This window comes from Dermochelys coriacea, chromosome 9, assembly GCF_009764565.3.
Source record: "Dermochelys coriacea isolate rDerCor1 chromosome 9, rDerCor1.pri.v4, whole genome shotgun sequence".
Classification (NCBI taxonomy): Eukaryota; Metazoa; Chordata; order Testudines; family Dermochelyidae; genus Dermochelys; species Dermochelys coriacea.
Window position 1 is genome coordinate 82,072,220 of NC_050076.1, and position 23,447 is coordinate 82,095,666.

The following is a 23,447-nucleotide window of genomic DNA, read 5'->3' on the forward strand; positions in this document are numbered from 1 at the left end:
AAAGGGCCACTATAGTGCTTATTGCTATAGATTTAAAAATGTATAATGTTGAAATGAGGCTTGTGTTCTTATCCTCCCCTTGCGGTTGCTTAGAATTATCTTACATTTCTTTTTGGCCTGAAATGTTCCATGCTTTCTCTCAGTCCAATGGTGATTTTTTACTTTTGGTTTTTATTGGGGGCGGGGTGTGAAAGAGAGAAATGCTTCCTATATACATTCCAACTAATTTTTTGCACTATTTTTTGCTCATCTGCTAAAACAAAATTATTTTAACTACTCATCGAAGAAGGATATGAGCCTGAAGAAAATCAGTTCAGTAATTTTAAACTTTAAGCATAAGTTCACATTTTTCACAGCATTGTAATTTTCTATTGACTCTATGGGGTTATCATAGTGTGACTTAGAAAAATGGGTGTTCACATTTAAGAACTCTGCTATATAGACAGTTATTAGTACTTCTCTTTAAGAAACTACATACTCTGCAAACTAAGTGCAAAAACCAACATGAATGCAATCTTAGAATTGAGAAATCAAGCATCCAGAAGTATAGGAAATTCCAGAGGGCTCTTTCTACCACAATATTAACTTGGTCATGTTACACTTGCAGCATTTTTTCCTTCCTGTCCTTTCTTAAATCTTAAAATATCTCTACAAGCTTGAAAAATGGCAAACTTTTATGACCATCTCAGGCACAAAATATACTTGCCTGCCTTTCACCAATTACCATAATGCTTGATAAAGAGAGATCTAAAATGTTAGTTGCCTGTCAAAAATTAATCATTTGGGGTGAATAGCCTTGAAAGATTCTATCTTTTATTAATCTGTAGCATAAAACATACAGGATGTGCAATGTGGCTGAGTTAATGTTGCAGGAGAAACCTTTACTCAAGCATCCTTTCTGAGCTGTGCATTGAACATTTATATGTGCTGCAGTTCAGATGTAAATTACAGACCTTTCAGCTGTAAGCTGATTTGCTTTTCCTCCCTTTTCCATATTGCAGGTAGAAAATGTCAAATTACTAAATCGTTATACCAATAGGAAGCCAGCAAATGGGACGTTATACCTGACAGCTACCCATCTGATCTACGTAGATGCTTCAGCTGAAGTCCGGAAAGAAACATGGGTATGTTGTAATGTGTGGAACTTGTAAAAATATCAATTTCTGATTCTGGTTGTGTGTAATTGTGGTTTCATTAATTTGGAGGTCATAATAATAAACTTTTATAGCACTTTCATGTAAAGTGTCTTACAAAAATAGAGTTCTTATCCTTTAGACAGTGTTAAATTCAGGAACAGAACCCAGCTTGCTTGACTTCCACCCCCAAGTTCAATACACTAGACCACAATATCTTAATTTACAGCATTCAGATGTATGAAGAGTTGAAGGCAACAGTGCCTCAGTCTGAGGGCAAATCTACATTACTGTGCTATATCGGTGCAGCTGCACTGATATCACTGTGCCAGTGTAGCGTATCTGGTGAAGATGTGCTATGTGGTGTAGCAGACTTGTACTCTGTATCTGCAGAACTTTTTAAAATTTAAAATTTCCAGGAACTTGTTTCTTGTATTTGCTAGTGTATCTGTTTTCATTTGAAAATAAGATTCAGTATCTTGTGGGTCATCTTTTTAAAAAAATGATTGTAATTCAGTGACTACTGTATCATTTCCATCCTAGTTAATGTTGGCATTAAGCAATGCAAGTATGTGTCCATGATTTTCCCCCAAACGGAGGTCGTTGCTAACACCAAAAATAAACTGATCAATAGCTATTATAATTGAAAAGCTCTTATTTTCCTTTGTGCAGTTTGACCATGCAAAGGAAATATATTTTTAAATAACCCAATTTGAAGGGCTATTTAGATTTTTCATGTTTGCTAGGTAATTTGTCTCTACTTAGCAAAGAAGGAGCTTGTGGTGTTAGTCTAAGTGCTATAAGGAAATGATTAGATAAGCAGAAACTTCTCTCAAATATTATTGCAGAATCATTCGTATCTCGTTATAATTGTCACTTGTCAGCTGATGCAGAAAGATTTAGTCTCCCTTCCTGTTTTTCAGATTCTACATCATCATATAGCTACTGTGGAGAAGTTGCCTCTGACCACATCTGGATGCCCATTGCTTATTCACTGCAAGAACTTCCGTGTGGTACACTTTGTCATTGGACATGAACGGGATTGTCATGAAGTATATACATCCTTGCTTAAACTTTCACAGCCAGGTACTCAGGAGTGAGTCTGTTTTGAAATCTAAAGGCAACTAATTGGCAAGTATGTTTGTGCATGGGGAAAACCCTGGTTATTAGACTGTTGGCTTTCCCTAATCAGCACAGGAAGGAAGGATTTGATATCTTAAGCCATTTCCACCACTGTTGAGCCGCTGTTTACTTAGCGCACTGTTGTAGCACAAAATTCTGGCACTCAAAAGAGGGCAGGTAGCTTGCAAGCAAATGCAGTATTTACTAGGGCTGTCAACCAATTAAAAAGATTAACCGCGCAATTAATCGCATAGAGAAACAAAAATAGAATACCATTTATTTAAATGTATTGGGAAGTTTTCTACATTTTCTAATATATTCAATTACAACACAGAATACATAGTGTACGCTGCTCACTTTATATTTATTTTTGATTACAAGTATTTGCACTGTAAAAAAACAAAATAAATAGTATTTTTCAATTCACCTAATAAAGAAATTGCACTACAGTACTTGTATCGTGAAAGTTGAACTTACAAATGTAGAATTATGTACCAAAAAAATGAATTCAAAAATAAAACAATCTAAAATTATAGAGCCTGCAAGTCCACTCAGTCCTATTTCTTGTTCAGCCAATCGCTCAGACAAACAAGTTTGTTTACATTTGCAGGAAATAATGCTGCCTGCTTCTTGTTTACAATGTCACCTGAAAATGAGAGTAGGCATTCGCATGGCACTGTTGTAGCCGACGTCGCAAGACGTTAATGTGCCAGATGCGCTAAAGCTTCGTATGTCCCTTCATGCTTCAACCACCATTCCAGGGGACGTGTCCATGTTGATGATGGGTTCTGCTTGATAACAATCCAAAGCGGTGTGAACCAACGCATGTTCATTTTCGTTATTTGAGTCAGATGCCACCAGCAAAGGTTGATTTTTGTTTTTGGTGGTTCAGGTTCTGTAGTTTCCGCATTGGAGTGTTACTCTTTTAAGACTTCTGAAAGCAAGCTCCACACCTCGTCCCTCTCAGATTTTGGAAGGCACTTCAGATTCTTACACCTTGGGTTGAGTGCTGTAGCTATCTTTAGAAATCTCACATTGATACCTTCTTTGCGTTTTGTCAAATTGCAGTGAAAGTGTTCTTAAAATGAACGTGTGCTGGGTCATCATCCGAGACTGCCATAACATGAAATATATGGAAAATGCGGGTAAAACAGAGCAGGGGACGTACAATTCTACCCCAAGTAGTTCAGTCACAAATTTAATTAACGCATTATTTTTTTAACGTGCGTCATTAGCATGGAAGCGTGTCCTCTGGAGTGGCAGCTGAAGCATGAAGGGGCATACGAATGTTTAGAATATCTGGCACATAAATACCTTGCTATGCCAACTACAAAAGTGCCATGCAAATGCCTGTTCTCACTTTCTGGTGACATTGTAAACAAGAAGCAGGCAGTATTATCTGCTGTAAATGTAAACAAACTTGTTTGTCTTAACGATTGGCTAAACAAGAAGTAGGACTGAGTGGACTTGTAGGCCCTGAAGTATTACATTGTTTTGTTTTTGAGTGCAGTTATGTAACACCAACAAAAATCTACATTTTGTAAGTTGCACTTTCATGACAAAGAAATTGCACTACAGTACTTGTATGAGGTGAATTGAAAAATACTATTTCTTTTATCATTTTTACAGTGCAAATATTTGTAATAAAATAATATACACTTTGATTTCAATTACAACACAATACAATATATGAAAATGTAGAAACTTCCAAAATATTTAATAAATTTCAATTAGTATTCTATTGTTTGAGTGCGATTAAAACTGCGATTAATCGTGATTAATTTTTTTGAGTTAATCGCATGAGTTAACTGTGATTAATCAACAGTCCTCGTATTTATTACTGTGTAAATGAGATGGTTGGGAGAGTCTTAAGGCAGAATTGTTGATGCCCTCTGAAATGTGTCTAGTCTGCTATCCCAGAAGAACTTTATGATCCTCTTTTAGTATTGGTGAAAGAAGCTAAACTGACAGCCTGGTAAAATGAAGTCCTTTGTACAGGCACAGTCCCAGCAAAGTGCTTGAACCCTGGACTAGGTTTGAACTGATGACTTAGAGGAATATAGTATGATTAAAAACCCTCATTTATCTCCTGAGCTATTCAGTCTCCTTATTACAGTATTAGAATTAAAACTTTGTAATCTGGCATATGATCATATACAAGTTTCTGGTGCTCTGTTAATGGCTATTACTGTTCCTATAGCTATGAAATATTAGATATTGTGATAACTATCACTTGCAGGAAATAGAAAATTAGTTGGTTTCTATTGCCCTGTGGCTGCATATGTAACTTACTGTAAATTCTGTCCTATTCATGGGTTCTCACAGTTTACTCTTTTCAGTTTAAGATTTCTGTTTGCATGCCTGCTTCATCTGTTTTGGCAGAGCAAATAATTATTCATTATTTGCTAGTATGTGATTGACAGTTGAGGGTTGCCTGTTTGGCAAGCTGAGTACTTTATCAGACTCTGGCAGGACTCAATCTGTCTCCAGGAGAGCTTGCTGTCTTGAGTATCAACTGAGTGAGTTATTGACAGGATTTGCATTTTTTTGAAGAGAAGGAATGAAATTGGAGGTGTGGTGTGGAGGGGATGGCGGAATTACCATTTGTCAGACTCAGCCTGAAGCTCTTGTTGGGCTGACAGTAATACTCCAGAGATCTATCAAGTTTTCCTGCAGGAAGGAGAGCACAGTATTGAAATGGGAAGCTACAGGCTGATAAGAACTGTGTTGTGTGAACTCTTTGCAGAAGCTGTAAGTTTTAGTTGCTCTCTGCTGTTTATGGATTAACTCTTCATGCATTGCTGGAAAAGGCCAATGTATTCTTAAAGGAACCTGTTAAGTAGGAAATAAATTGCTTTAAGTCTAAAATTAAAATGTTAAGTTCTTCATTTTAAAACGTTTATTTTAGTGCTTACTTGGTTTTATGGTGGATGTTTGTATTTTGTTCAGCATATGATATAGGGTACAGGTGCTATGTATGGACCTGATCTGGTTGGGTCCTGAGTAGAGGCAATTCCCAATGACTAAAATTATGAATCTAAATGCATCTCAGGATCATATATGTATATATGAATGAACATTAAATGTACAGTTTTAGCCCTTAACATATTGCCCTTCATAAATATAGTCCTTGATCCTGAGAGGCACTTAACTCGTATTTTTGTCATTAGGCAGTCTATCATGTATCACCTAATGTGATTAGAAATGTTTTTCACTAACTTTCTTTTTTTATTTAAACCATACCTCTGCGCTCTTAGGATGCCCTGAACAACATTTTGCTAATGCACGAGAAGCAGATTAGATACCTTTTTCAGGCTGAATAAAATTCCACAAGTGTACAAACAGAAATGGTGAAAATTAAAGTAAATCAGATTGTGTCAATTTTCATTTATGATGTTGTTAGTAACACAGGTAAAGAATCTGTACAACATATATGATATCTTAAGTCATAAGATGGTAATTTAGACAATACCTTCTGATGGAAATGTTTACAGGTTTTTCTTCATCATGAGTTGGAGACTGAATACACGTTGTCACTAATAGCATGCATGCAAAGATTTCCTCTAAAGAGAATGGGGGAGAAGTGCATAACAAACTACTAGCAAAACTATTAGTATAGTTGGTTGTTCATGTTAAAAAGTACAAGTAGCTTGCTGTATTTTTTTTTCTTCAGTCCCCTGGTGTGGTATAATAACATATGTATATTTCTAGGTCTTCCAATCATTCTTTACTGACTGCTTTAAATGTTTGGTATAATGATATGCCAAAGAACCAGAAAAGATTTGGGTCTACCAGCTTTCATTTAGTTGTAATCTAAATGCAGAACGGTGATTTGCCCTGTGTGCCTGACCCCAGGGACAATCTTTAGGAGAAAGTGTGGAACATTTCACTTTCTTTTGCATGTGTATTAAATTTTTCTCTCTCCTTAATTTTTAAATTTCCTCTCCCCAGTGAAACCTGAAGAACTTTATGCATTTTCTTATAACCCCAAAATGCCTAAAGATAACCGGGAGATTGGATGGAAGCTGATTGATTTAAAAGTAGATTATCAGCGTATGGGAATTCCAAATGATTTCTGGGAAATATCGGATGCTAATAAGGACTATGAGGTAACTTATTGTGCAGAGTAGCCACTCTGTGCAACATCCTTTTATTTGTACTAATGACATGGAACAGCCGTTCTACTGCTGCATAACTGATGCCTTGAGAGAAGTGAGCTCAGTCTATCTAAAGTATCATCTTTTTGATATGAAGCCAGAGATTGTGATACTGTAAAAGAGCAGAGAGCTGCAGAGTCTTCTTGATTTGCATGATCCCACTGGGAAAATATCAGATACTCATTTTCTAGAGAAGCATCAAACACACTCACCAGGAAACTAAGATTCCTTTAGCTTCCCTAGGTAAAAGGGTACCTTTCCACCCCTCTTCCCCCTATCTACATATCCAGGTGGGTATCTGATGTGTGGAGGAGCAGTGGAACCACTCTGCCTTCTCAGGTTGGGAGCAAAGGGAAAAGAACAAAAGCAGTAAAGCAACTGGCTCATTCTCTACTTGGTTTTAATCCTCTCTCAGAAAAAAGGGGCCTAAATCCTTTATTCTTCCACTCCTACTGAGCTGCTATTGCCAGTTGCCTTCTTCTCTCTTCTCATTAAGCTCAGTTAAACCCAACAAGCTTTATGCCAAGAAAGATTTTAAGCATCACTTATTTAGACACCTGCTTTAAAATGTTCTCTGTTTCTTTGGAAATTGTACATGGAGAGATCCCTTTCCTGACTAAGAGACAAAGCAGTCAAATCTGAGAAAGGAGGCAGTCTATTAAATTGTATTGTGTGAATAATTCTGCCACCAGGCAATGGATATCCACCAAGGAACACAGACCTAAATTTTCAGAAGTGACCAGTAATTTTTGGTGCCTCAGTTTTTGAACGCCCAACTTGAGATCTCTGAAAGTTGCTCCCAGCACTTCCTGAAAATTAGGCCTCTTCAGGCATCTGAAGTTGATCACCCAAAATCATTAGTCACTTTTGAAATTTAGTCTTCAGTGTATACCTCTCATTTGGGATCTTTTTATTTTTAATTCCTCTAGTGTTTCCCAGTTTAGGTTTACAAACAACAAATCTAAGTAAATCCAGGCTTTGAGAATAATTTGTGTCTGAAGTGTACACTGAAAAAACCCCAAACCTTAAAAATTTTTGGGGGCTGAAAATTATTCAAGTATCGGGGTAACACTGAACTCTGAGTATATGTTCTGTGTAGTTGGAGCTCATTCCAAGATGCACAGGGCATTGGAGGGGGCAGTTATTTTATTTAACGTAAGAACAACTGTCTTCACTTCTGAGGATCGTGGCTCATGTAGGAGCAAAGACTAGAAGATGCATTTTATTAGTATAATCTTACTATTTTATGCATTGCTATTGTCTTGTTTCTTCAAGGACAAATTGGAATTAGTATATCAAATGTATACTTAGTTGCGTGCATCCATATTAATGACAGTGTTTCACGTTTGAAAAACAGCATTAATTATTTTAATCTTTTGAAAGATTAATTTTGGTTGTATATCAAGCTGATACATGGTTACTATTTATTAAAGCTAAGTAACAAATCTTTAATGATTATTCAGGCATCTTAATATCAAGCTGGCAAATTTAATATTTGGATTTTTCCCCCCCTCCATTTGTACTCTAGGTCTGCAACACGTACCCTCCAGAAATAGTGGTGCCAAAGGCTGCTAATAAAGCAACTGTGTTTGGAAGTTCAAAGTTCAGAAGCAGAGGGCGGATCCCAGTGCTTTCCTATCTTTACAAAGAAAACAATGTTAGTTATGCACATTCTGGTCGTCTTCTCGTTATTTTTCTTGCTGCCCACCCAGCTTTAATATAGGGAAGGAATGTGATCAAGTTGTTAAAAGAATTGGAGAGTTAGAACAGAAGCCAGGAGTTGTATCTCTGCCACTAGCTTGCAATGTGACCTGATATAATCTGAGATATGGGTAATGCTGACCTATTTCATAAGAAGTTGAGGCTTAATTGTTTTTTAAAGCACTTGAGATCCTTCTATGAGCAATGTATATGCAAGTGTAACTATTGTTTTATACGTTTTGAAGAAATTTCTAATCAAACACAACTTCAGTTATCAGAAGTTGAGACTCTTTGTTACTTTCCCTTTTTCCCCAAATAAAACAATCACTTGGCAAAGGTTGTCCTCTACACCAACATAAAAAAAGCATGATCCTTTCAAACTTCCTAATGCCTTTTTGGGTTTGTAAACTGTTAGTTACAATGGACAATCTTTAACAAATTGCAGCTTAACTCAGTTCAATTTTCTGACTTTTGAACAGGAAGAAATAGCTTGGAACAAATCCCTATTTTTTTTGTATTAACTCAAAATAAGTGAAGTTTGTTCTAATTGAAGAGTAGAATGCAGCTTTTTTAACTTTGTTGTTTCAGCATTGTTTCAGGCACAGAGATGAGCAAAATCCTATCAGTTAACTTGTTAGGCTCGAGGTGCTTTCCTGAGGAAGCTTGCCTTGACACAGCAATTGCATGGAGTTGTGTTGACAGAAACTACTGAATTTACAGTCAAATTCAGCATTGCTACAAGTGTGGATCTATAATAGCTAACTAAAGTCATGAAGAGAGGAAGTTGGAACAAGGGAAGGGGAGTGGGGAAGGGGGACAGCAACAGTTGGGATATGTTGTATGTATTAGATAGAATAAATGGGCCAAACGTGAACATAGATCAGTCACTGTCCAACATTAGACAGTGTTAAACAATGTCTGGGCTTTTATATAGAGACCTCAGTCTGCTTGGTAGCATGGCAAACACACCATTAAAAATCCTTTTAACCTTTTCTTAAAGATACAGAAAAGAAGGAAAAACAGTTAAAGCATTTGAAATATGAAGTATTAAATATGGCTTTAATTTTAACAGCGTTCCTTATTCCCTTTAACTGGAGAGAGTTTTTTTAAAAGGGAAAAAACCCCCTGTTTGACAGTCTCTTAAATGGAATCAAAGGTGGTGGTAACTGTCTTTTTGGGGAAAAGAGAAGTTGGGGCTTGTCTATGTTACCCAATGGATCGATGGGCAGCAATCGATTCAGCTGGGGTTGATTTATTGCGTCTAGTCTAGACACGATAAATCGACCTATGAGCACTCTCCCGTCGACTCCAGTACTCCACCAGAGCGAGAGGTGCAGGCGGAGTCAACGGGAGAGCATCAGCAGTCGACTTACCTCAGTGAAGACGCTGCGGTAAGTTGATTTAAGTACGTCAACTTCAGCTACACTTTCACGAAGTTGCGTATCTTGGATCGATCCCCCTCCCCTAGTGTAGACCAGGCCTTAGTTGAGATGGGCTGGAGATGCTGTTGTTAAAGACCAGGCTTAGAAAGAAAAGTCCCCTTGTTTGACAGTCTCTTAGCTAGTATTGAAGATAGTAATAACTGTCTTCGCATGTGGTGGTTAGGATTCATCCTGAGCTGGTAGAGATGTTAATGTCATTTGGGTCCCTCTCTTTCTGGCCCCTTCTAATCAGGACACATCTCAGGATCAGGATGGTGAAGGCTTGGAGTCCCAGGAAACGGTGGGAGTGGCATCCATGATATGAAGCTCGCTCCAGTAGCCTTTTCTGTTTTTTCCATCTGTTCTTGTTGCTCGTTTTTTTTTTTTGTCCTTTAGTACTTTCCCCACAAAATATTTGTTTTAAGGACCCAAAACAGGAGTGATAGGTGGACTAGCCCATCCCTTCTGTGAAGAGATCCCCGGGGTGCAGCCTGGGACAGTGGGACCGCTGTATCCCTTTATCTCTCCAGCCTGGGCCGTCTCTCACAATGTCTTGCTAGTGACAAGCAGTAAGCCCTTCCAGGTGGTGGTATCACTGAGCAGCACAACCACATGTGGAGCCCCATACTCAGCTAGATTGCATGAATGCTTCCAGAGCCACTCATGAATCTCACAGGGAAAGGCATTAGCAAAATCTCGCTATCTCCCAGCACTTTACCTCAGCAATATACCATCTTGCACTGCTGAAGATGAGCAGTGCAGATTTGTTAAATTGGTTCACCACTTCGTCAGTGCAGGTGAGTCATTCATTGTAGCTCCCTTGCTGGACAATGGCTGATGCCCAGACCTGGGTGATGGTTACCTCCCTTTTCATTGTCTCTGTATAGCTTGGTATCTGGGTGCCTCCCAAACCCACAGCATATTTTAGTGAAAACCATACAACACAATTCTTATAACTTCATATATATTAGAACAGTGTCTTTCAGCTGATCATAACCTTTTCCCTGCTACCTCACATGGCATGCTTTATATGCAATATCACAATTATATACAGATGAGGAATATGGTGGGGGTTATAAGACACTTCCCTAAGGTATAGTATGTCACACCCTCATTATTTTGTCCACCAGTTAGGCCTAATATCCAACATACAAGCTTTGGCTCATTAACTTCCAGCTCCACATCTTCTATTTTTAACAAGCATAATTTCAGCACGGTCCTTGAATCAGATCAATTTGGCCTTTTTGTTTAGACTAATTCAGTTATTCCATCTCCCTTCTGCATCTTTTCCCATCCACATTTTTTGTTGTTGTTGTTATAATTATATTATCACATTATTATGACATTTCATGAACTTCCACATACTTTTAACAGTTGAGTGCATGATTAAGGTAAATTTGGAGGCCCAATTTTTACAACAGATAGGAGTCATTAGGCAGAAGAGCAATGCATTTGAGAGGAGGGTGGATAATTGTCTCCATAGAAGCACAACCCACTTGAGACTCCCAAAGCTCTTGAGAAGATTAGAAGCATGAGCTGGAATTTTTCGCTAGTTTGTCCACTTGACAGAAGCTTTGCAGTTAAACGGAGACCAGGCTTAGAACCATCCCCATCAAATTTTAGTGTGTCCCTCAGAGCAATAAATATTCCTGATTTTGATCTTTTCTCTACAGTAAACTATTGTGTGTTTCAGGCTGCCATATGTCGCTGTAGCCAGCCTCTCTCTGGGTTCAGTGCTCGCTGTGTGGAGGATGAACAGATGCTGCAGGCAATTAGACAAGCCAACCCAGGGAGTCCCTTCATGTATGTTGTAGACACAAGGCCAAAGGTATCACTTAATGGGATTTGTGGATGTTCCTAAAGTTCACATCTGTTATGTCAACACTGCTTCCAATGGATCATGGTTTTCAGATCTCTGACCTAGTATAGTATGAGGAAGCTCTGCTAAAATTATGGTGGGGAATGTCAGAGACCACTCCATCCTTCCCCAAGAAACTGGTGTCCACCTCACCACTCCTTAATAATAAACTCAGTGTCCAGCTGCTGTTCTTGGTCCTAATTTCTCCCCTCCTCCCATTCGTTTGTGTGAGATCAAACTGCAGTGATCATAGGGGCACTCGTTCCTAGAGTATACCAGATTATTTGAAGTTATAGTTAAGAGTAGCCCAACTTTTTAATGACCTTTAGTGGTTGACTGAGGCAGTGGAATGGGTCCCAGTACAGAGGTTAGGTCCCGAGTTTATCATTGACATGGAGAGGGGAGTTTAAAGTACTGGTTGCACAAGTCTGAAGTGCAAGTATTGGTATGGTTAGGAGGCACATTCAAGGATTATCTGATTTCATACAGTCTGAAGAAGTGCAGTTCCTGCAATTTTCTGACATAGAAGTAATTTTAATTAATATTGCATTGGAGAGAATAAAAGTTGCTAGTGCACTGTGAAACCTGCCATTACAGTATGTGGAGTTACTTTTACCCCAGTAATGGCAATTCAGGGCTAAAACATCAATGCTGGGATGTTTGCTCAGTAATGGCTCTGTCCTAGGCGATCGGGAAATGTTTGCATGAAGTTGCTCTGAAACGTCTAATGATTACATCTTGAGATATAAATAGCTTGAAAACAAGGTGAGATGTCTGCGTCTGTTGTGGACCTATTCATGAAGAGTTCTAGGCATAAGGAAATTGGAACATGAGGATTTGCATACTATAAAACTACAAAAAAAGCAGCTAATATACTGCTGGCCATTTTGAATCTGAAGTAGTGAGCTCATCTACTATTGGGGGATATTGGCATGACCTGTATTAGACTGGAAATGGGGGACACAAGGTGCAAATCAGGTGTCGCTTCCAAGTAAACATTTCAGCAAGTCTTCGGCTGTTGAGTATGGTGTTTCCTAGAGCTAATTCTCTTGTGCTATTTGTTCCATAATCATTTGTTTGTAGTAACATCGATCATAATGCATTCATCTGGCATTTGTGTGGCTCTTGTGTACTTTGACAGGTGTTTCATCGACATTTATGATTAAATTAGTGGCTATTTAGTGATAATCCACTCGATGGCAAGGGAGGAGATTATATTTAGCCACGTTTCTCCCTCTCACCAGCCAGTGTTTAACCTGTTTAAGGAGAATGAAATAACCTAGATTTATTTTCACTATGTGCTACTAGGCTTGTGTATCTGAATCTCTCTACCTCATTCCTTTCCATGGAGTCAAACTACTCCACTTCCAAAATCCATGGATTTGGGATTGAGAGTTAAAACTGAGGTCCTATCCACTTGTGGCCATTCTAGATTTTATGGTAACTTTCATATGGGCCTGGCTCAATTCCATTCTGGATAATCAACATCCCTTTTCCTTAACTTCTTCCTGCAACTTCAGTTGAATACTGTATTCTTGCTGTTGTAAACTTACACGTTGTTGCTGTTTGCTGATAAACATCTGCCATGTTCCACCTCTGAGTTGGCTGCATTTTAGTGATAGATTAAACAAACTCTATTTTTTTTCAAATGCTTTGGAATCCTTTTATTATTTTTGCAGCACCATGCACATTTATTGTGCTTTATAAAAATATTTCTGCTAGATGAAAGAGATGTGTTCATATGTAACTATTGCTTTTATTTGTTGCTTTTTTTCTAGCTTCTCAATTAAAAAGAGAAAATGAATCTCAGTTGTGATAACAGTGAAACTTCTGTGGTTAAACAAGCTTTTGATACTACCTTGTGTTAGGCAGCTTGAAATTGACATCCAGGTTCTTAGGCCTTTGCCTAGTGTTAGTTGACTGCACACGCATAATTTTAGTAAAACGATTGGAAACAATTCATGGGCAAAAATAACCAAAACTAGCAACGTTCCTCACCACTCTCACTTTTGTGAACTTGCTTTCCCTGATGTCTGATGTTCTGGAAGATGAAAAGCATTTGTGAGCCAGGTTTGCTTATGCATTTTTTTCACTTGATTTCTACAGTTAAATGCCATGGCAAACCGAGCTGCTGGTAAGGGTTATGAGAATGAAGATAATTATGACAACATTCGCTTTAAATTCATCGGCATAGAAAACATCCACGTGATGCGGAGCAGCTTGCAGAAACTCTTGGAAGGTATGGCACTTGCCTTTGTCCTTGTGGTGTTGGTTGCCACTTATTGACATGACATAACTCGCACTTCACAATAGATAAATCCTGTGTACATAACTGCATGTGCACTTTGGGGCGTGGGACAGAAAAAAGATTAGGAGAGTAAATATCTGGCTTTGTGCTAGTCTTATAGAAAAGGCTCAAAGTGTTACAGTATTTTAGCTGATGTTAAAATGTTTTTTAAAAACTTGTTGGTGAAAGAGACAAGCTTTCAAAGAAGAGCTCTAGGCAGGCTCAAAAGCTTGTCTCTCACCAACAGAAGTTGGTCTAATAAAAGATATTACCTCAGTCACCTTGTCTAGCTAATATCCTGGGACTGACATGACTGCAACAATACTGCATACTTTAAAAAAGGATCTGATAAGAGGCATTGTGTTCAGTTTTACCATGCATCTAAAATAAAAGCTAATATTTAGCAAATTTTATGTCATTAAAAGTAAACAATCAACCACATACAAAAATTAAAAATAAAAACAATTAAACAAGTAAGATGATCATAGCCTTTTACCATTAACATGATGATTAGTTAATTTATGAAATACTGAAATGCAATTGAAAAGTTATTTTTATTTGGGTTATTTTGGTATGAACAATCTGTGATGTGAGACTAGGTTTCAGAGCTCTCCTGCAGGAGAGTTAACAACTTGCACTATGTAGTTTTTTATTTTTTCATTTGTTTTTAACTTCTTCAGCCAAATTTGTTCTTAAATGTGAATGCGCATTCTCAGGGCCTTGCACGGCTATGTGGGATTTGGGATGAACTTATGGGGACACTCTTCTGGACCAGTGGAGATCAGGGGTCTGATTCTCCTCTCATTTACACTGGTGTAAACTGGGAGCCATGCTATTGAAGCTGGTGGAGCTGTTCTGGTCTAAAACTGAAAGGGGACTCAGACCCTAAGTGATGTAAGAGTGAGAGTATTGATACAGTACTTCCTGCTCGCTTATTCACTATAGTATTAACATCCTTTCGCTGGCGGAGGCTGGGGAACGTTTTGAAGCTGATACTATAAGTCCTTCTCTCTTGTCCCATTGCCTAGAATCGTGAGGCATATAATACAAACATGGTCATTCAAAATATATAGGAGGTTAATATTTGGGTTGGCAATGTAATGCTATGGAGTGATCGAATAACTGATGCCCAGATCAGATGGTCTGGTAGGATCCAGGGTTTGGTATTGGCCTTGGAGAAAAATCAGGCTAGACAGAACAGGGGGTTTGGCATATGCAAAAGTACTGCTCTAGTCAAGAGGACCTGATGCTGGATGATTTATTTTGGAGTGGGTGAAAAAGCAGAATAAATACTAGTTTATTCCTATTTTATCCCCTTGGCTAGAAGGCCTTGACAAAGATAGCATGTCTGAGGTTCTGAGGAACTATTGAACTATAACATTATAAGCATTTTCTACCATGCTTTTCAACATATTATCTGAGCCCTCTTCAAGGTTAGATACGTCATTTACCTCTAGAAATTAGAACTCCCCATCTTTCTCTAGTCAGTTTCTTATAGTGATTATATGCTGGTGGTGTCTGAATATGTGTGATGTCCTATAATGAAGGGATGGGTAAACACACAAAACCTTAAATCACCTGCCTTGGTTGGAGAGAGCTCTTTTGAAATGAGATTTTGATTAAAGTGGTGAAAGGAGGGAAAAGATACTCCAGCTTAAATGCTAGAGCCCTCTGCAAGCTAAAGAATTTTAATTGTGTGTTTACATACGCACAATATCCATAGTGTGTGATCTCTTTAAAGAGAGAAAATTGATTCCAGTATTTCAGTATTCAGAGAACATTAGCTTTCAGGATCAACCAAGTTGTGTCACTATTATTCAGTGGAGGAGGGGAGGAGGATTAGCATTGATGGACAGGAGGGGTTGAGAAAATCATGATTACTGTGCATTTCATTTGAGAAATCTCCGCTAATTCTTTTGTTTGTGTTTTTAGTGTGTGAAACAAAATCTCCCTCAATGAGTGACTTCCTTACTGGACTGGAGAATTCAGGCTGGTTACGGCATATTAAAGCTGTAATGGATGCTGGAGTCTTTCTTGCTAAGGTACAACTTTCCCCAAGAGAATTTATTTTTTTATATACACACACACACACACACACACACACACACACACACACCCCCTCCTGTTAGTAATGACAGCTGTGAAATAGTTATCCAAGAGAAGTGGGGAAAGCCCCATTGTTTGGACACTTAACACTAGATTGGACTCTACACCTGAAAATGTAGAAAATGAGCCTGCAGCGGTAAAGACTTAGACTGGGAGACCTAATTGTGTCTCGGTGTGTGTCTTGTGACTATAATATAGTGATTTCCTACATGGATTGAACTGTGACCTATCCATTATATTCTAATGAGCAACATTGCCTACTGTTCATTTGTCCTCAATTTTATTTTACTTCAATTTGAATAACTAAAAAAAGATGCCTAGGTGCTCTGATGTGTAATTAATGTTGCAAACAACTCATAACTTTTCTTAACACTTTCACTAGTTTGCAAAAATTGTGGTGCTTTAAGTGAGGATTTTTCTGAGTGTGTCATCTCCTGTCACTATATGCTATATGGATGGCATAATTTTGAACTTTTAACACAGATCTTTTTCCATGGGCTATTGTAAGGCGCATGACTTTTCTGCTGATCAGGTGGAAGGAGCAAATTTGCTGCAGCAAACAGATCTTCAGTAACCGCAAAGGGAATGCAGGAAATGATTGGTAGAAATCAATTGCCTTGCATAAATATTCTCTTTTCTGGGTTGCTCCATGGTGAATTCCTTTCTCTTGATTTTTTTTTAAAAGAGAAATGATTTTGTATTAGTCTTCTGCTACCAGTACAAAGAAAGAGAGACACAAATATGAGCGGAAGTTGGGGTGATAATCTTCCTGTCCCCCCACTTTCCTTGAAAAATTCCGAGGTCCCAGGGTAATGATAGGGCGAACTTTCCTCATTTACATCCTTCTTTAAGATTTCTTCCCCCATAATGCCCACAAGAAGTGGCCAGCAACAAATACAAATATATATATGATATGGATATGAATATACACATGCCAAGTAATTGCATGTTCATATTGCTGAAATCTGTGTCCTTCCTCATCCCAACTCTTCCTTGCTGTTTATCTCCCCCCAACTTGTGTAACATTTCAAGTTAAATTGAAAACTCTTAGTGGTGAGGGCCATGTCTCTGTATTTGTTCTGTAATGTACCTATTGGAAACTCTATTAAAGATAAATCAGACTTCGTGAGATGAGGGGATTATGTTTAGTTACCACAACTACCAAACTGTTAAATTGTGATCTGTTTTATTCTCTTCTCGGCAGGCAGTGAAAGAAGAAAAAGCCAGTGTCTTAGTCCACTGCTCAGATGGGTGGGATCGTACAGCTCAGGTCTGTTCACTGGCTAGCCTCCTCTTAGACCCGTTTTATAGAACTTTTAAAGGACTCATGGTAAGAACAGATATGCTTTGGGTTTTAAAAATGAAATATGCATTGTAGCATTGTGAAGTGTTTGGAATGTAAACAAGCCCTGATTAAACACTTTAGATCGGTGGTTCTCAAAGCTGGTCCGCCTCTTGTTCAGGGAAAGCCCCTAGCAGGCCGGACCGGTTTGCTTACCTGCCGCGTCCGCAGGTTCGGCTGATCGCGGCTACCACTGTCCACGGTTCACTGCTCCAGGCCAATGGGGGCTGCGGGAAGGGCAGCCAGCACGTCCCTTGGCCCGCGCCACTTCCCGCAGCCCCCATTGGCCTGGAGCGGCGAACCGCGGCCAGTGGGAGCTGCGATTGGCTGAACCTGCAGATGCGGCAGGTAAACAAGCCAGTCCGGCCTGCCCGAGGTTTTCCCTGAACAAGCAGCGGACCAGCTTTGAGAACCGTTGCTTTAGATCACTTTCAGCAGCAGACTTTTTTTAGAGTGTCAGTGACCTACAGAAGCAAAGTTATTTATATATTAAGTTATAATTGCTCTGAGTAGTATGGGTACAAAAAGCTAGTACATTATTTATGACTCAAATATCTATATCCCTGCACGTCCACAAGAGAACTGCTAATGAGGCATCTCAGCAAGATGTGCATGAGAATAGGATGTGAAGGCTTACAAAGAGGATGGGAGGGAAGCTTGTTGTTTAAGACTCGTTATAGTAAACTATCTGTTAGGGTGAAATTCAGCCTGTGCAGAGGGTCAGCATGAAGCCCATGCATCACTGTTTTAAAGCCTTCTGCACAGGCGTGAATTTCACCCGTTTGCTTTTAACAAATTAGTTGCCTTGTTTCTTGTGCTAAATTGTCAACATAAAATGTAACTTTACATGGTGCGCTGTATCTTTGCGTTTGTTACAAACCCATTAGAGATGGGCTGCTGCTCATTAGCCCATTGAAAAGAAACTGAAAGCAATGCAAAACACTGCAACTTTTGTCTTCTCCTGGGCAGATGCAACTATGCTGCACTGCAAAGATTGTTACCTCAGGTCAATTGCTAACTTTTTTTACTGCTAAATTCTGCTGTAACATTCTCTTATCTGTACAAAGGGATCCTGATCCAGGACTAGAGCTCCTGTGTGATATGCTACTACAAATTGTACAGTTTCTCTTGGAACATGAGACCTCAGCATAGTCAGCCTGGTACATAGTACAATATTGCAGTGATAGCGGAACGTGATTCTGATCAGGACCACTGGGTGCTAATAATAATTTTTTTTTTCATTTTTGTAACATGCAAATTGTACCTTACGAATCATAAAAGTGTAGTCATTCCCAGGTAAATATAATAAATACCCAAAAAAGATCCCGAAACCATTAAAACAAAATAATGTATTTGCCAAAGAAATACTGCATGTAAGTTTATGGGTATCTTCTGCTCTTTAAAATCTTAGATGATATCTTCTGGGCTGACTATGTAATACAGTATAAAAAGAGATGCCTTTAAGGCACCGATTCATGTATTCAGTGCATCGCTGTACATGTCTTGCTAAGCTGCTCCCATACATTTTTCTTTGATAAGGGGTTTATGTTGGTTCATACTTGGGTAAAATAGAAACATCTCAATTAAGTAAACAAAAAAATACAGCTATATTTAAGGCCAGAAATTAAGGCCTGTACCATTTGATAGAATACTCCTTACATTCCCATTTATATGTTCTTAAATAAAATTTTCAAGGTATTTTGGGGTCTCTTCAGAATGAAGTAGCTGTGTAGTGGAATAAACAGTGATGGCTTTAGCATATACATCAAGAAAAAATGTCCAGATGTCTGGTCTGTGGGGTTATGTTTTGAAAAGGTTTACTTGTGTCCTGGGGGTATTAGTGTATTTATTGAAATTAATTCTTACGTTAATAAAGCAAAATCACCAGCAAAGTGACAGCACAAAGATTCTCACAGGACTGTTAAGATTCAGAATAACATCCTATCCCAGCAATAGTCTAATACTGGTGATGGAGGATAGTTTCAATTCCATGAATTATAATTTTCATCAAACTTTTATAATAAATAGGCAAGGTATGACATTTACTATCCACTAAGCTTAGCTAGAAGAATTTTGTGCTATTAAGGCATCGTTTCACTTTTTTCCAAGCAACTTAATAGTTTTTCATTTACTTTCTCTCTTTTTGAAACTGAAGGTTCTAATAGAAAAGGAATGGATTGCGATGGGCCACAAGTTCTCTCACAGGTAAAAACAGGGTATACTCAGGGTGTAACAGGAGGGAATGGTTGAAGGTAAAATGCAACCTATATGTGCTTAGAGTAAGGAGCATTTGCTCTTTTTGAATTGGAATCCATAGGGTTCATTAACTCCTGGGTTTTGTGCATGGGGTTTTGTGCATATGTTTTCCTATATTCTTTGATTTACAAAATGAGCAAATTATTTAACCTCTGTGCTTCCATTTCTCCATCTGTACAATGGGTTGATATTACATTGATACTGGGTGTGAAACACTCACGTTTTGGAGGGGCTTTTTGCCTCTGATACCCTTCTTTGTTGACCAGGCTAGGGGCAAACCCAACAAACATTTACAGAGTATTTGCAGCTTTAACTTCAGCCCACAATTCTAGTACTAACCAATTTAAGACTTGTATTCCATGGGCTTACAAAAATGTTACTCTCTAATTGATAGTCCATTTGCACTGCATGGTAATTTAATTAACAAATGAAAAATACAGATTGTCTCAATATGAAAATACTCTTGTTTAATAGTGTAGTCAATAAGTATTTTTTCTTAGAATGAAACACCTGAAGAAAAGCCCATTTAGAGATCCACATAACATTACCTTAGAAGGACTTATCCAAGATGAACAACAAATCCCACAGTTATTCCCTCTGTGGGAAGAACTGTTTTCACCTTGTGTTTTTCTAAGACCAGAAACTAAATGTGCCTTTCACCAGTATTGTAAAGGAAGGACAGCATAAAACATAAATTACTTTTTGCACACTTTGTCAAGTTCTTAGGAAAGAGTGAAATTTCATCATCACCTAGGAACATAGGATGAGAGTTATTCTGCCTCTAGTCATGGCTGGTGCACGATGCTTCATGGGAAGGTGAATTTCCCCTTTGTAATTTGGTTAGCTGCATGATACTGTAGATGGAATGAAGGAGTTCAGGCTGTGACTTTGTCCCTTGTATGTGTTCAGCTTGCTCTCTGTAGCAGGAGACCATGTTGCCATTAGCTTGGAAAAAATAGTACTGAACAATATGTTTGCCTCAAGCAAATTTGCAAAAGTTGCTACTTGTTTCTGTAGATTTGAAGGCAGTGTCCCTTTCCAACCCACTGGCTTTCCTGGCAGTGTGCAATGTTCAGTGCCAGAGTAGAAGAATTGCCTGCTTTGCTAAACTGTTGTGAACCCTCCTTTGTTCTGGTCCTTTTGTTTTTGGATATACTAAAAGGGAAAATAATCCTTTCTTAGCTAGCAAACATTTTGTAAAATGATATGAGATGTTCTGAGCCTCATCTAAGCAATAATGTTCTTTGGGTGATTGTCCATATGGATTCCAGTCTTTGTGTGCAAATTGGATTATTTTTGCCAGTAATGTCTGTTGAAGCCCTGCCTGTGCCCTAGGTCCTACGCGCCCTCCATCCAAGGGCATAAAGTGCAGAACAGGCCCAACCACCCCTCAGTTTTTTCTTACCGCCCATGGTAGCAAGATGGAACCCATGCAGTATCTACCCTTTCCCAGAGCACTGTGGTAGTGAAGTTTTTTACATACCTAATCACCCGTTGGCAAAATATATATTTTGATTAAATAAGTTTGTTAGTATAGAGTATGGAGAGATGGGGGTGGTACTAGCTTCATGGCAGAAACTAAATCACCAGTATTTAAGATCTGTCTCCTGTGTGATTCTTTGCCTATTAATGATGGTTCTCCTAGTGCCTATTCTGCATTGTAGATGGACACATCACAGAACAGTGTTTTATTTGACATGTTTTTTCTAAATGCACTCAGTCAGGGAAGTCTGTCTGAAGCTGTTCTTCCTTGAGATTGATACAAGATTCCTCAGACACTGGGGCCTGGTCTACACTACGGGCTTAAGTCGAATTTAGCCACGTTAGGTCGATTTTTAAAAATGACTGCGTCCACACAACCGACCCTGTTCTGTCAACCTAAAGGTGACCATGTAGTCCCAGAATGGCAAACTAGCTCCAGCATGGACCAAAAGGGAGACACTGGATCTGATTGCTGTATGGGGAGAAGCATCTGTGCAGACAGAACTCCGATCCAAAAGAAGAAATGCAAATATATTTGCCAAAATCTCACAGGGCATGTTGGACAGTGGCTACACCGTGGACGCACAGCAGTGCCGCGTGAAAGTTAAGGAGCTCAGGCAAACCTATCAAAAGACAAAGGAGGCAAACGGTCGCTCTGGGTCAGAGCCCCATACATGCTGCTTTTATGAACAGCTGCATGGCATTCTAGGGGGGGACCCTACTACTATCCCACCGCTGTCTGTGGACACCTGCAAGGGGGGAAGTCTCACGCCACATGGAGGAGGATTTTGTGGATGAGGACGAGGAGGAGGATGAAGAGGAGGAGAATGCGCAGCGGTGAATCCATTCTCCCAAGCAGCCGGGACCTTTTCATCACCCTGGAGCCAATACCCTCCCAAGGCAGGATCCCTGACCCTGAAGCCGGAGAAGGCACCTCTGGTGAGAGCACATTTGTAACTACAGTACAGGGTTTAAAAGCAATAGTGTTCATGGTCACCTGGTTGAAATAGGGGAATTTTTGTAAAGGAACAGTAAAAGGACCCCATTCATGCTGGGCTGTTTGCGCTTGGCAAAAAGGGATCATCCTAGAGAATAGCCACGCGGCGGGGGGGGAGTTGTGAAGGGATCATCCTGGAGAATAGCCATGGGGTGGGGGTAGGTGTGTGCTTCACATCTACCCAAATACTGCAGCCCCTTCTTTTAAATGTGAAACCCAACCCATTGCTTGCTCTGAGAAGGGAGGGTGCTGCAGTTTGAAAACATTCCTACGTGATGCAAAGGTGTAAGAAGCCAACCTAGTTTTACTCTCCCTTATCTCCCCCCAGGTGCAAAAGTTTCTACTCTCCCCCTATCATCTCCATCCCTGAGGTTATCGTAGATTAGAAGGTGAAAAAAATGGACTTGCGATGACATGTTTTCCGAGCTCATGCAGTCCTCCCGCACTGATAGGACACAGCTTAATGCATGGAGGCATTGAGTGGCAGAGGCCAGGAAAGAATTAAGTGAGTGCGAAGAACGGAGGCAGGATGTGATGCTGAGGTTAATGGGGGAGCAAACGGACATGATGAAGCGTCTGTTGAAGCTGCAGGAAAGCCAACAAGAGCACAGACACCCCACCCACTGTATCCACTGTATAACTGCCTACCCGCTCCATGTTCCATAGCCTCCTCACCCAGACGCCCAAGAACACGGAGGCGGGGAGGCTCCGGTTACCCAGCCACTCCACTCCAGAGGATGGCCCAAGCAACAGAAGGCTGTCATTCAAACAGTTTGATTTTTAATGTGGCTACAAAAAGCAATGTGGCCTTGTCCTTCCCTCCTTTTGCAGTCTACCCAGGCTACCTAATCTATCTCATTTTTCTTTTTTAATTAATAAAGAATGCATGGTTTCAAAGCAATAGTTACTTTATTTTGAAGGGGAGAGGGTGGTTGGCTTACAGGGAATTAAAATCAACAAAGGGGGCAGGTTTGCATCAAGGAGAAACACACAACTGTCACACCGAAGCTTGGCCAGTCATGAAACTGGTTTTCAAAGCTACTCTGATGCACAGCGTGTGTTGCTGTGCTCTTTTAATCACCCTGGAATCTGGCTGCTCAAAATTGGATGCCAAGCGATTTGCCTCAACCTCCCACCCTGCCATAAACATCTCCCCCTTACTCTCACAGATATTATGGGGCACACAGCAAGCAGCAATAACAATGGGAATGTTGGTTGCGCAGAGGTCTGACCTAGTCAGCAAATGGCACCAGCACACTTTTAAATGTCCAAAGGCATATTCTACTACCATTCTGCACTTGCTCAGCCTATAGTTGAACTGCTCCTTACTACTGTGCAGGCTGCTGTGTAAGGCTTCATGAGCCATGGGAGCAAGAGGTAGGCTGGGTCCCCAAGGATAACTATTGGCATTTCAACATCCCCAAGGGTAATTTTCTGGTCTGGGAAGTAAATCCGTAAATCCCTTGTGATCCACCAGTGCTTGCAGCACCATTGAGAAGTACCCCTTGCAGTTTATGTACTGGTTGGCAAGGTGGTCTGGTGCCAAGAAGGGGATTTGCGTTCCGTCTATCGCCCCACCACAGTT

At 39.6% G+C, this 23,447-nt stretch overlaps 1 protein-coding gene across 7 annotated transcripts in view; it reads left to right on the forward strand.

Moving 5' to 3' along the window:
• MTMR8 (myotubularin related protein 8) overlaps positions 1-23,447 on the forward strand; it is a 179,801-nt gene that overhangs the window by 145,621 nt on the left and 10,733 nt on the right. For 3 of the 7 annotated variants that reach the window (XM_038415414.2, XM_038415413.2, XM_043493100.1), the window contains exons 2-10: positions 1,002-1,124; positions 2,057-2,219; positions 6,207-6,364; positions 7,941-8,069; positions 11,228-11,362; positions 13,499-13,631; positions 15,612-15,721; positions 16,990-17,115; positions 19,283-19,332. In XM_038415414.2, the coding sequence (XP_038271342.1) occupies positions 1,002-1,124; positions 2,057-2,219; positions 6,207-6,364; positions 7,941-8,069; positions 11,228-11,362; positions 13,499-13,631; positions 15,612-15,721; positions 16,990-17,115; positions 19,283-19,332 (1,127 nt within the window). Of the gene's footprint in view, positions 1-1,001; positions 1,125-2,056; positions 2,230-6,206; positions 6,365-7,940; positions 8,070-11,227; positions 11,363-13,498; positions 13,632-15,611; positions 15,722-16,989; positions 17,116-19,282; positions 19,333-23,447 lie in introns of all 7 variants that reach the window. The other 4 variants (XM_043493101.1, XM_043493102.1, XM_043493099.1 and 1 more) reach the window with 3 other exon arrangements.